Raw genomic sequence first — 14,722 nt, 5'->3', positions numbered from 1 at the left:
ACTCCTATGATATGAATGTTATTTTGTTTGATGGAGTCACTGAGTTCCCGAAGTCTGCTTTCATGATCCATTATTCTTTCTCTATTGTGTACAGCTTCATTATTTTAAATAATTTTATCTTCTAGGGGCACCTGGGTGGCTCAGTGGGTTAAAGCCTCTGCCTTCGGCTCGGGTCATGATCCCGGGGTCCTGGGATTGAGCCCCACGTCGGGCTCTCTGCTCAGCAGGGAGCCTGCTTCCCTCTCTCTATCTGCCTGCCTCTCTACTTGTGATCTCTGTCTGTCAAATAAATAGATAAAATCTTTAAAAATAAATAAATAATTGTATCTTCTAGGTAAATTATTCATTCCTTAGTTTCTTCCATTTTTGTGGTCATTACATCCACTTGATTTCAAATCTCACGTTGTTGTTGTTTTTGTTTTTTAAGATTTTATTTATTTGACTGAGATACAGCAAGAGAGGGAACACAAGCAGGGGGAGTGGGAGAGGGAGAAGCAGGCTTCCTGCTGAGCAGGGAGCCTAATGCAAGACTCGATCCCAGGACTCTGGGATCATGACCTGAGCCAAAGGCAGACGCTCAATGACTGAGCCACCCAGGTGCCCCCAGCCTATTTTTAGCTCTTTTATATCTGTGGTGTCTCCCTGATGTCTTCCACACTTTTCTCAAGCCCAACGTATCCTTATGATTGTTGTTTTAAATTCAGCATCAAGCATATTACTTGTATCTGTTTCAATTAGATCCCCTACCATGACCTTTTCTTGTTCTTTCTTTTGGGGTGAATTTCTCTGTATTGGCATTTTGTCTAGGTGTCTGTCTTCTTCTGTGTATTAGGAAAGCCTCTTGTGTTTCCTGCTTCTGAGAGTAATGGCTTTATGAAGAGTCATATAATGTTTAGGGTCTGGTGTTTCAGGAATTGCCTCTGGTATGTGCTGCATGTACTGACTATTGTGTTTTGGCTGTTCTGTCCCTCAGTTCAGTCATTTACGGAGGCTCTCCTTGCCTGCATGGGGCAGTTTGGACCTTGAGTTGGGTGAGATTCAAGTAGGTGTGCTCTGGTCTGCTTGTTAAATGAGACCTGATGCTATTTCCACGAGAACTGGAGCTTTGCAGGAACTATTGTCAGTAGTCATAATGTGTGCATTGGGTGGGGGGCCTTATGCTGGTCTTCGGAGAGAGGGGCCCGCTGTGCTGTCCTTAGCTGCACTTGTCAGAAAAGCAGTACTTGCAGAGTGCAGGGAGGCGGGACTTGGTGTGAGCAGGTTAAGTCAGTGTTGCTGTTGTGCCATTCACTGACGTTGGTCTGTGCTGAGGGGCGGAGTAGGAAAATGGCACCAGGCAGCTCCTTTGTCCCAAGAGGGGAGTCCGTGCTTGTGCTCTCAGGGAAGCCCTCAAAGAAGAGCGAAAAATTCCCCCCATGTATCCTAGGTGTTTTTCAGATTGCTGTTTGTTTTTTTTTAAGATTTTATTCATTTATTTGACAGACGGAGATCACAAGCAGGCAGAGAGGCAGGCAGAGAGAGAGGAAGGGAGGCAGTCTCCCCTCCGAGTAGAGAGCCCAACCCAGGGCTCGATCCCAGGACCCCGGGATCATGACCCGAGCCAAAGGCAGAGACTTTAACCCACTGAGCCACCCAGGTGCCCCAGATTGCTGTTTTCAAACTGTGTCCATGTTGATTGTCTTCGTGAAGTAGTGCAACATATTTTGGGCTCTATAACAGCTGAATTGTCTGATTTTTAAAACTCCAAACTTCAGGGGCCTGGTGTGGAGGGGATCTGTGGTGGTCCTCTAGGAGAGAATCCCACTGTGTTGGGATTGATGCTGGTGTGATCCAGAAGGGCAGTCATAGCAGATCACAGGGTGTGGGATTATGAGCAAGCAGGCTAAACAACCACTTTCCAGCTTAGGGGCTCTCAGCAGGTGTCTCTGCATCCATGCTAAGGGGCAGGGGAGGGAAATTGCACCTGCAGGCTCTTTTGTCCCTTGAGAGGCAACTCCGCGAACATCACCTCTCACAGAAGCACTTCAAGAAGAGTGAACAGGGGCGCCTGGGTGGCTCAGTGGGTTAAGCTTCTGCCTTCGGCTCAGGTCATGATCTCAGGGTCCTGGGATCACGTCCCGCATTGGGTCCTCTGCTAAGTGGGGAGCCTGCTTCCTTCTCTCTCTCTCTCTCTCTCTCTCTCTCTCTCTGCCTGCCTCTCTGCCTACTTGTGGTCTCTCTCTGTCAAATAAATAAATTCTTTTAAAAAAAGGAAGAGTGAACAATCTCTCCCTGTGCCCGTTAGATGATCTTCAGATCACACTGTCTACCCTGGCATGGTTGCATGCCTTCATTGCGGGAGTAGGGCCATGCTCTTAGGGCTCTATCCCAGTCAAGCCTGCCACCTTCTTTAACTCCAGTATTTGAGCTGCGCTGGTTGCAAAAACTCAGGAAAATCAGCCTGTCTCATTTTCCCAGCCAGTGGCTTTGGGGAATGTTCTCCTTGTGCCTTCCCATGCGTTCCTGTCTCACCTCTCTCTGCAACCATGGCTCCCTTCCCTCTGTAGCACCTGCAGTCTGTTTCCCCCAAACTGTAGCTTCACATGTGCTGCCTTCCTCAGGGTGGCCTCTTTTCTCCTTGTACTTGTGCCCCTGGTTCTGTCAGCTACAGATTGATTTCTTGGGTATTCAGAATGATTTGATACTACCCAGCTGTGCTCTAGGGATGAGCCAGACTGGAATCCTCCTACTATGTTGTCATCGAAGTGCTCCGCCTCAATTGCTATCGGTTTCAAGAATCTTCTTAGTATTTTCTTATATTGTGCTTCTCCTGGGAAAAACACCTCTCAGATTTTGTTACCTGGGAATGTGTCATTTTGCCTTCACTTTCAAAAGTAGCTTTTGGGCTGTGGATTCTTCATTGGCAGTTGCTCATGCTCTCAGTGTTCCGAATACATTACCCGTTACCTCTGACCTCTGCTGTCTCTGCTGAGAATCAGCTCTTGTCTTATTGTGGTTCCCTTTTAGGTGACAGGTTTTCCTCTTGCTGCTTTCAGTATTTCTCATCTCTGGCTTCCACCGTTTTCCCTACCATGTATCTGTTCTTGGACCTCTTTGTGGTTTTATTCTTGGAGGTCCATTGAGCATCTGGACGTGTAGCTGATTTTCAACAAATTTAGGATGTTTTTAATCATGATCTCTTGAGTATTTGTTGGGTTCCCTCCTCTCCCAATCCCGTACTGCCAGCACGCGTGTATTGGTACACCAGATGGCAGCCCCCACGTCTTCTGTTCTCATGTTTGTTCTCTCTGGTCCTCAGACTGCCAGTCTGCCTTCACCTTCCCTGATTCTGTGTCTTGGCAGTTTCAATCTGCCGCTCGCCCCTGCAGGGAATGACTTTATATCCGAGGGAGTTGGTGGTGCTTAGCGTAAGGGGTCTCCAAGACCAACCTCGAATAGGAGGACTCCCTACAAGGGCTCACAGAAATGTTTATTCTATAGAAGGATTTATTTCAGAAAAACCGTCACACACAGTGCTCCGTTTACTATGGGGAAAGGGTCTGTATTAAAATTAGTGAATAGAAAAGGAACCTGAAGCAGAATCCAGGAGAACCCAGGATCAAGCTCCAAGTCATCTCCTCTTGATGCCGTCGTACAGACAGAGCATAATGTGTGACAACTTCTATAAAATATTTCTAGCCAGGGGAGCTCACCCAGGCCTCAGACTCTGGGGTTTTACTGAGGGTTAGCCATGGGCACTCCTGTGTGAGTGGTCTTAGCTTCTCAGCATCCAGCTCTTCTGCAAGTCTGATACTGTATGTCTCATGGCTCAAGGCCCCACCCATATACACAGACACTTGTCAGTGCATGTGTTCTGAGAGTTTGCAGATTTCCTCCCAGGAGCGGGTCAAGGGCTAGTCCTAAAGAATATTCAGGGTTTGGACAACTGAGGTCTGTTACGCTTTTACTGCAGACTTTCCAACAGAAGTATTTACTTAATGTGCATGGCATATCTCCGTGGGCCCTGGTGATAGAAAGGAGTAAGATGAGAGCAGTCATGATAAATGTTGTGTTACGGTTGACTCCTTAGTGGTGCAGGTAAGCCTGTTGGAGTCTGAGCACATATTGAGAGACTAGAGGGTTGGATTTCAACTTCCTATGAACTGATCTTAGTTTCCCAGTGCTTTCAGACTCACCTTCCTCCTGCACGCATTTGTATGTTTCAGGACTTGGTGGTCTTTGAAGATGTGGCTGTGGACTTCACCCTGGAGGAGTGGGCTTTGCTGGATTCTATGCAGAAGAACCTCTATAGAGATGTGATGCTGGAAACTTTCCAGAATCTGGTCTCAGTGGGTAAGAATGGCTGCAGGCCTTCACTTTGTCATTTAGTAAACAAGTATCTCTTGTCGGTGCTTTTCCACTATTCGAATCGTGGAAAAGGAATGCACTGGAAAGTAAAAACAGACATGGTCACAGCCATCTCGGACCTGCAACATAGTAATGTCTCCATGATAGTGGAAATGTGTGCATTAAACTGAGGTTTTATTTTTGTCTTGGTTCAGATTTGAAGCCTCCTTGGCTTATCGGTAGTGGGGGACTGGCTTCATCTGTTGTTTTGGTTCACAGAGAAGTTTCTTGGAAAACGTGGGATATTTAGTAAATTGCCTACCCTTCTGACCCCTCCTGCCTGCCACTGGGGTGAAAAGGCTGAAAGCACTAAAGTCCTCAGAGTCTTTCTTTCCTCATAAGTTCCTTCTTCCTTTAATATGTTCATTCACCTTTTTGTTCCAGATTATGAAACACTGTTGAAAGCCAGTGGGTTGGTTTCTCAACAGGATACGCTGGAGAAAAAAAAATCTATTGAACAGAAAATGGCAAAATTCGCAGGAAATCATTCTTGTGCCTACATTTTAGAAAAAAGTTGGGAAGACCACAGCTTTAAAGATCAACATGGAAACCATGCAAGACATCAGAGGTGAGTTGTGTTCATAAGGTAAAGCAGTATTAATCCTAGGACAGAGTTTCAGTATGTCGTGAAATTTAAAAAACTAAAAACCAAGTTCCAAATCTATTTTAGAGAGAGAGGACAAGTCGGGTGGGAGAGGGACAGAGAGAGAGGACAAAGCATGACACAGGGCTTGATCCCAGGACCCTGAGATCATGACCTGAGCTGACAGCAGACGGTTAACTGACTGAGCCAACCAGGTGCCCCCAAATCTATTTCAAATTCTGGGAAGGTTTTTAAAAACTTGACTGAGGGACGCCTGGGTGGCTCAGTTGGTTAAGCGGCTGCCTTCAGCTCAGGTCATGATCCCAGCGTCCTGGGATCGAGTCCCACATCAGGCTCCTTGTTCAGCGGGGAGCCTGCTTCTCCCTCTGCCTCTGCCTGCCACTCTGTCTGCCTGTGCTCACTCTCTCTGACAAATAAATAAATAAAATATTTTTTTTTAAAAAGTATATGTTAAAAACTTGACCAAGACATTGAGTGTTTGAAGCATAATTCAGTTAGACACTCTTTTAGGAAGACCCCATACGTGATAAACAGAATGAACAGTGAACACGATAGAGGTCGCTTCTAGGGCATTTAGTTAACTTTAAGACGATCCGCAGAGGGTAGAAAAACTTCCGGATACTAAAATGCAGTTAGCCATCTGGTTCTAATAGTTACTGGTTGCTAATAACCAATCATTAATAAGCATAATATTGATAAAGTGTTTCTGACTTTTAACAGAAATCCTGCAACAGACAGGTTCTGTGAAAGTAAAGAAAGAAATCAACACAGAGAAACGTGCAGCCAGCTTTCCCATTTTAATTTCTGCAAGAATATTTCCACTGGAGTAAAACTCTATGAATGCACCAAGTGTGTGAAAGGCTTCATGCATCTTTCTTCCCTTAAAAGGCACGTCAGATCTCACTGTGGACAAAAACCACACCTGTGTCAGGAACACCAGCAGGCTTGCATTTGTGGCACACGCCTGAGAACTCACACGGGAGAGAAGCCCTACGGATGTAAGTTATGTGGGAAAACCTTTCCTTACTTCTACTCTCTCACACAGCATATCAGGATTCACACTCCGGAGAGAAACTATGAATGCAAGCAGTGTGGGAAAACCTTCCAAGAGTTCTCCAGTCTTACTAGACACGTGAAAACACACACTGGGGAAAAGCCATATAAGTGTAAGGAATGTGGGAAAGCCTTCATTTATCCCTCAATCTTTCAAAGACACATGGTAACACACACAGGGGAGAGGCCCTATGAATGTAAGTTATGCAGAAAAGCCTTCCACCATTCTTACTCTCTCACTCAACATATGAAGATTCACACTTCAGAGAAAACCTATGCATGCAGGCAGTGTGGGAAAACCTTCCATGAGTTCTCCAGTTTTACTGGGCATGTGCGAACTCACACTGGAGAAAAGCCATACAAGTGTAAGGAATGTGGGAAGGTCTTCATTTATCCCTCCGTCTTTCAAAGGCACGTGATAACACACACCGGGGAGAAGCCCTATGAATGCAAGTTATGTGGGAAAACTTTTCGACATCCTTACTCCCTTGCTCAACATAAAAAGAGTCACACAGCAGAGAAAACTTACGAATGCAAGCAGTGCGGCATAGCCTTCCACGGGTTTGCCCGTCTTACTAGACACGAGAGAACCCACACTGGGGAGAAGCCACATAAGTGTAAGGAATGTGGGAAAGCCTTCATTTATCCTTCCACCTTTCGAAGACACATGATAACACACACTGGAGAGAAGCCCTATAAATGCAGACAGTGTGGGAAAACCTTCAGTTATCCCCAGTCTTTCCAACGACATGAAAAGACACACACTGGAGAGAAGCCCTATGAATGTAAGGAATGTGGGAAAGTCTTCAGTTGGCCTGAAACCTTCCGAGTACATGTGAGGGTTCACACTGGGGAGAAGCTGTATAACTGTGAGTTCTGTGGGAAAGCTTTCAGCTCCCCCAAGTCCTTCCAGGGGCACGTGAGAACCCACACTGGGGAGAAACCTTACGAGTGTAAACAGTGTGGAAAAGCCTTCAGTTGGCCCTCAACCTTCCGAGAACATGTGAGAAGCCACACTGAGGAGAAACTGTATAAATGTGAGAATTGTGGGAGAGCCTTCACTTCTTCCAGATCCTTCCAAGGCCACGTGCGGACTCACACTGGAGAGAAGCCTTATGAGTGTGCACAGTGTGGGAAAGCCTTTAGTTGGTCCTCATCATTACAGAAGCACGTGAGGATGCACACTGGAGAGAAACCCCATAAATGTAAACAATGTGGGAAAGCCTTCAAGTGGCCCTCATCCTTTCGAAACCACATGAGGACACACACTGGGTAGCAGCCCCGGAAATGCATGTAATGTTGGAAGAATCTTTCTTAGGCCTTGCTTTCTAGAGAGAGATTCGGTAATTGTAAGTAATGTTGGAATATCTTGCACTAATTCGTATATTATACTCTGGGAAGGAAATATAGAAGTTATAAACATGGTATTGTGTTTGTCATTACCTCATTTAACACTGGACCCCTAAATAGTGAATTTCCAGTTCTTTCACAAATAAGTGCTCATGTAAGAACTCCAAGTCCTCCTTCAGCGAGGGTGTGAAAGTTTGAAAAGTGTTCTGTTTTTTTGCCTGATTTTTCAGTTAATACCATTTTCTTTCTTGGTAGTTTATTTGTGCTACAGTAATGTGAAGTGTGCTTTTATGTGACACAGAGTTTAACTCTTACATAGTGTATTGCGGTGTAAGTGCGTGACAGTGAGCGTCAGATTATAACGTAGCACCTGACTGCGTTGGACTGCTGTGGCTTCTGTGTCAAAGACCTCCATGTAGACTACACATAGTTGGCTGTAGACCGCAGCTACCAGCAGAACCCCCCGGTCCAGAAGCAGGCCACCCTCCACCGGTGAAGTTCCTACTAAAGAATCAACCTGCAAAACCCTGGACATCCCACCCTTGACCCCAAAGTAGGCAGAACACCAGGTCTGCATTCACTCTCTTACAGCCTTGCTGTGTGGCCCCAGGTGTGCTGTGTACTTCCCAGGACTTGCGAGTAATAAACCTTGTCCTTCTAGGTTCCGTGATGGCTATTGCTAAGGTGCGTCTTCCAGTTATAATAAGAACCACAGGAAGCGGAGGTAGGAGCATGCTTCAAGCTTCATTTCTTGATGGTTAAAAGGTTTAGGCCACGCGGTATGCACTTATGACTAAATGGCCGTCACGGAGCAGGGCTTTCCGGTGCTTTGCACATGGGTGTGGGTGTTTGAACATCCTGGTAGCAGAATTGCAGGCTGCATTCGTGACCAGCTCCGGCTGCAGTGGGCCACTCCACTGGCCTCTCTTGCATTCCAGCCGGGATCTTGATTGGCGGTTGTAATGTTAACACTGTAAATGCTGACTTTACTACTAGGAGTCTGAGTAAATTTTCAGTGATTAAGAAAAGTGGGTTTAGCAGTCTTTGTTTGTGCCCCTTGCACCAGGATGGATGGAGTAAGTGGACATAAAAGTTTAACGTTTACAATGATCATAAACAGTACCGCAGTCATCTGATACAGACTGTTGTATTGCTGACTTGTAATTCCCACCCAAAGCTGTTCATTTGAGGAGAGCACAGCTCAGGCACAGTGGCCTCTCCACCCACTCCTGACATCGCGCTCGTGGGGTTGACCCCCTGCAGAGTTGTGCTCTGCTTCCTGGCAGCCTGAGCCCCTTCCCTCCCCTTTGTCCTGGAGCAGACGCTGTACTAAGGTGACGGCGACATCTCCAGAAACATCGTCATCTCTGGGCCACATCAGGACAAAATGAATGAAAGGTTGTGCAAATCTATTTTTGAAGACTTAACATTTCATCTTAAATGGGATGTGTCTGGGAAAGGGGTAGGAAAATATTTTTCTGTGGAAATGCTTTTATTCCTCTTCCATACAGCCCTTCCACAGGAAAGGTCTGGATGAGAGTGGGGGCTTGTGTCTTGCTTTCCCAGTGTGGGCCCATGGGCCTATTCCTCTTATCCTTTCCCTGTGAGAAATCTTGGCAATGATTGTGACTGTGTGCTGAGTCCTGTACTTTGGGAATGCTGTGGCTACAAGACGAAAGACCAGCCAGTCTTCCCAGTGGGACCCTGTTTGAGGCATCCTTATCCTCGGGCACCAGCAGTGTGTCTCTCCAGCGCCCGTGCTGAGATCTCTCCCAGCTCTGAAGTTCCCACCTCCAGAACAGATGTGTCCTCCTCCGGAGAAGCACCATTGGAGATGCACACCTGCTCCCATTAGGGAGCCGGTCTCTAAGGCTGGAAACAGTGGCAGGATCCATGTCACAAACCACAGCAGTGTCAAAACTGCCAAGGATATCACAAAGGTACATCACGTGCCCAGCCACCCAATGTCCCTCAGTCACCCACTACTGGTTCTCTTGCACACCCCAGCCTGACCACTTTCTTTGTAAAACACCAAAGAGAAACGTACCTGGGGAGAACGTAAAAACTACTCATTCTCCAGTTTCAACTTAAATACTCTTTGAAACATTATTATTTTCTCATTATTTTAGTATTTCAAGTATTTCAAATTTTTTTTTTAAGATTTTATTTATTTGACAGACAGAAATCACAAGTAGGCAGACAAGCAGGCAGAGAGAGAGGGAGGAAGCAGGCTCCCTGCTGAGCAGAGAGCCCGATGTGGGGCTCGATCCCAGGACCCTGAGATCATGACCGGAGCCGAAGGCAGAGGCTTAACCCACTGAGCCACCCAGGCGCCCCTCAAGTATTTCAAATTGTTACCACCTTTTTCAAACTCAGAGGCGTGCATGGATGGACGTGGTAACTTTTTAGCGGCACAAACCTTAACCTTATCATCAACCTTAACAGCATATGGTTCCCCTCAGCAGCAGCGCCTTTTCTTGGACGGTAACAGTAATTATCGTACTTTAAAGTAATCCAGCGCACAAAAAAAAGGCATCCCAAGGGGAATTTAAAGGTACTTGAGAGAAATGAAAAGGAAAAAAAAACTTACCAAAACATAGAGTGCAGCAACAGCATTGCTAAGGGAGAATTTATAATCTACAGATACTTATATTAGAAAAACAAGAAAAAACAAGACTTCAATTCAGCAATCTGACTTCACAACCTAAGAGGTGGAGCAAGAAGCAAATCAAAACCTAGGAGAAGGAAGGAAATAATCAAGATTAGAGCAGGGATAAATGAAAAGGAAAACAGAAAAATAATAGAGAAAATTAAAGAGAAAAAAATTAAGACTTGGTTCTTTCAGATCAACAAAACTGACAAACCTGTAGCTAGGCGGACTAAGAAAGAGAAGATCCGAATTGTTAAAATCAGAAAGGCAGTGAGGACATTGCTACTGAGTCTACAGCAGCAGAAAGGGCTACAGAAGAACTGTACAGCAACAAATTGGGCAACCGAGATGGAACAGGCAAATTCCTAAAAACACAAAACCTGCTGAGAATCAGTCATGAAGCAACAGAAAATCCAAACAGCTATACGAATCAAGAAATTGAATCAGTGATCGAAACCCTCCCAAAGAAAACTCCTGAACCTGATGGCTTCACTGGTGAATTGTACCAAACAATTTAAAGAAGAATATTAATACTTATCAAAAATGTCCCCAAAAAATTGAAGAGAAAAGAACACCTCTTGAGCTATGAGACCAGCATCACCCTGATAGAAAAGCCAAGGATTCTACAAGGAAACAAAACTACACACCAGCAGCCCATATGAATTTGTGTGTAAAACTCCCCAGCAAAATACTAGCAGAGAGAAGTCAGCAGCAGACTGAAAGGACTGCACACCACGATGAAGTGGGACTTACTACTGGAATGCAAGATGGTTCAGGGTACAAAAACGAATCCATGCAATGCACATTAACGGAATGAAGGTAAAAAATCAAATTATTACCTTAAACTGATGCAGAAGCAGCACATGATGAAATCCAACACCCTTTTGTAACTCTCCATCAGCTAAGAGTTGAAGGGAACGACCTCAGTATTATAAAATCCATATATGAAAAACCCACAGAGAACATCACACTCCGTGGTGAGACTGAAAGCCTTTTTCCTCTAAGATCAGGAATAAGAATGACTTTCACCACTGCCATTTAACGTGGTACAGAAGTCATACCCGGAGTAATCAGGCAAAGAAAATAAATAAGCATCCAGCTTGGAAAGGAATAAAAATTATATCTGTACATCTTACATATAGAAAATTCTAAAGAGTCCACGTACGCACACAAAACCATTAAAAATAAATGAGTTTAACAAAATATCAGGATAAAAAGGTAACACACAGATTTGTTTCATTTCTAAATACAATAAAAATAAAATACAATAGGGAAAGAAAATTGCAAAACCAATTCTAACTAAAATAGCATCAAAATGATTAAAATATTCAGGACTTAACCAATGAGGCAAAAGACTCATACAAGGTAAAACTACACATCATTGCTGAAAGGAAAGATCTAATAATGGAAACACATCATATGTTCATGGTTTAAATACAGTTGTGTGGTTTGTTTTTTTCTTTTCTTTTAGATTTTTATTTATTTGTCAGATCCTGTGAACAAGCAGGGGGAGCAACAGGTAGAGAGAGAAGAAGCAGGCTCCCTGCTGAGCAGAGAGCCCAGTGTGGGGCTAAATCCCAGGAGCCTGGGATCATGATCTGAGCTGAAGGCAGACACTTGACTAAGCCACCCAGGTGTCCCTGGTCAACTGATTTTGGTAAGTGTGCCAGGATTAGTCGGTGGGGAAAGGACAGCCTTTCGATAAATGGTGCTGGGGAAACTGGACATCCACATGGAAAAGAATGAAGTGGAATCCTCACCTAATAACACATTCAAACATTACTCAAGATGGATCAAGAACCTACATGTAAGCCCTAAAACAATAAAACTCTTAGAAGGAAACAGAAGAAAAGCTTTGTAACATTGGATGTGGCAGTGATTTCTTAACTATAACACCAAAGTCACAAGTAACAAAAGATAAAATAGGGGCGCCTGGGTAGCTTAGACAGTTAAGCGTCTGCCTTTAGCTCAGGTCATGATCCCAGGGTCCTGAGATCGAGTCCCACATTGGGCTTCCTGCTCAACGGGGAGCCTGCTGCTCCCCCCTGCTTGTGCTCGCTGCCAAATAAATCTTTAAAAAAGAGAAAAAACAGACAAATTTGGGTTCATGAAAATTTGAAAATTCTGTACATAAAGACAGTATCAACATAGTAAAATGTCAACTCACAGAATGAGAGAAAATACCTGGAAAATCCACATATTCGATGAGACTAATACCCAGAATAAGAACATCTAAAATGCAACAACCCAAAACCCCAAACCTAATTCAACATTAACAAAGGACTTCAACAGACATTCTCTAGAGAATATACATACATGTCCAATAAGCACATTAAAAAACACATGACATCAGGGGTGCCTGGGTGGCTCAATGGGTTAAAGCCTCTGCCTTCGGCTCAGGTCATGATCCCGGGGTCCTGGGATGGAGCCCTGCATCGGGCTCTCTGCTCAGCGGGGAGCCTGCTTCCCCCCCCCCCGCCTGCCTCTCTGCCTACTTGTGATCTCTATCAAATAAATAAAATCTTTTTAAAAATGACATCATTAATCATTAGGGAAATGCAAATTAAAACTACAGTATGATACCACTTCGAACACAATGGGGCTGCTTCTAAAAGCAAACCAGAAACAAGTGTTGATGAGGATGTGGAGAAGCCGGAACCCTTGTACACTGTTGATAAAATGGGAAAGCCACTGTGCAAAATACTATGGTAGTTGCTGAAAAATGTAAAAAAGAATTACCGTCTGATCTAGCAGTTCCATTTCTGGGTATATACACAACAGAACTAAGAGCAGAATCTTGAAGAGATATTGGTACGCTCGTGTTCATATCAGCGTTATCCACAATACCTAAAGTGTGTAAGCAACTCACATGTCCACTGATGGATGAACAGATAAGCCAGATGGAGGCCATACATTTAATGGGCTATTTTTCAACCTTAAAAAGGAAGGAAATCGCAATGTGTAGTGAGACATATGGATCTTGAGGACATGATCCTAAGTGAAATAAACCCATGAGACACAAATACCATATGATTCTACACGTATGACTAAGAGTGTCAAAATCATACAGACATGTAGTAAAATGGTGGAGGCTGGGGTCTGGGGGCAGGGAGGGAAGGAGAGTGGGGAGTCGGTGTTTAGTGGGAACACTTCCAGTTTGACCCGATGAAGAGTTCCGGAGATGGACGGTAGTGATGGCTGCAAAACAGGGTGAATGTATTTAATACTTCTGAACTTTACACTTTACCATTTTATGTACATTTTCCTGCAATAAAAAGAGGGGAAGGTCAGCTGAAGGGCATAATAAAACTGTATATATCCATGACCTGCTTTTACCTCATTTGTCAGGTTTTATGTCCACCCACTCATTTTTCACCAGATAATTTTGAAGAAACCGATACTACTATTTAATCCGTGAATATTTTGGAATGTAATTTTTCAGCATAATCCAAAGGCCATTATCACACCTAAAAATTAGTAGTTTTCCCTTAATATGTTCAAATAAACATGTACGGGAATTTCACTAATCATCTCCATAAGGATATAACATCTGTACATTATCAATTTACTGAAGTTCTTTTATCTGACAAGGGTCTAGAATTCAGAATAACAAAGCTTTCAATTCAAGCCAGCCCTGTTCAGAAATGTTCGATCCAGTAGGTCATTTATGAAGTGCAAATCAAAACCATGAGCTATCACTTCATACCAACCATGATGGCTACTGTTGAGTAAGAAATGAAAAACAGGTTTTGGCAAAGATGCAGAGAGACAGGAACCCTCACACACTGGTGGGAACATGAACGGTGGAGGCACTGTTGAAAACACAGTGGTCTCTCAGAGTTAATCACAAGAGTTACCATATAACCTAGAACTCCACTCCTGGGTGTGTACCTTTGTGAAAATAAAAGGAAACCTCCTTTAGCATAAAGTTGGGAAGCCAGCGGGGGGGGGGGGGGCTCTCACACCCTATCACTTCCCAGCCCTAGACCAAACTGGGGGAGAGGGACCTTAAGCGCACTCAACCCCCAGCTGAAGGGAGGAGGTTTTCTTCCTCCCTAGCAACAGCCCAGCCAATGGGAGGCCGTCGCAGCTCAGCCAATGAGAAGCCACTACGGTGGAACTCCCTTCACTCTCACCACATTTCCTGCACTTGCCTACAGTGCTTGTCCCTAATTGCAGTTCTGTGCTATTTCCAAATAAACCCGCTGTCTTGCCGGTAAAGTAGCTAGCACTTTTATATTTTAAGTTTCCATTAGCTGGTGATTAGAATTGGGACCAGTAGACCCCGAGAGACTCCGAGCCTGGTGAGCAAACAGGTACCAGAACTCACAGAGCCTCCTAGGCTCACTGCTTTCTCTCCCAGCCTGGAGACTGACAGTAAGTTTTGTTCTGGATTTTGGGCTCTGCTCTCCTCGTGTTTCACCTGTCGGGCTTTCTTCGGGACCCTCAGGTTTTACAGCCTTGTCCTTTCTTGGAGTACCTGCAGCCCATGGAGGTTGGTAACTTGGAGATCCCAGACAAACTGTCCTTGACCACTGGGTTTTGTCACAGGTAAAATAAGAGTTTCTCAGAAACTAGTGCAAGGGATAATGAGGCCCTGGGCCTTAGAATCTTCTATTATGCTTTGACGCCTTGAAGAGCTGCTTTATTTACAGGGTATTGATTAATTCTGGGAAGAA

At 44.6% G+C, this 14,722-nt stretch overlaps 1 protein-coding gene across 1 annotated transcript in view; it reads left to right on the top strand.

Annotated features, from left to right (window-relative positions):
- ZNF556 (zinc finger protein 556) overlaps nt 1-14,722 on the top strand; it is a 144,276-nt gene that overhangs the window by 111,832 nt on the left and 17,722 nt on the right. Inside the window, exons 2-4 of the mRNA XM_080800378.1 lie at nt 4,206-4,332; nt 4,771-4,954; nt 5,879-5,988. Coding sequence (XP_080656504.1) covers nt 4,206-4,332; nt 4,771-4,954; nt 5,879-5,988 — 421 coding nt within the window. The remainder of the gene's footprint in view (nt 1-4,205; nt 4,333-4,770; nt 4,955-5,878; nt 5,989-14,722) is intronic.

The sequence above is a fragment of the Martes martes genome, assembly GCF_963455335.1.
Source record: "Martes martes genome assembly, chromosome: 1".
Classification (NCBI taxonomy): Eukaryota; Metazoa; Chordata; class Mammalia; order Carnivora; family Mustelidae; genus Martes; species Martes martes.
The sequence above is the reverse complement of the archived record's forward strand: the minus strand, read 5'-3'. Positions and strand labels throughout refer to the sequence as shown.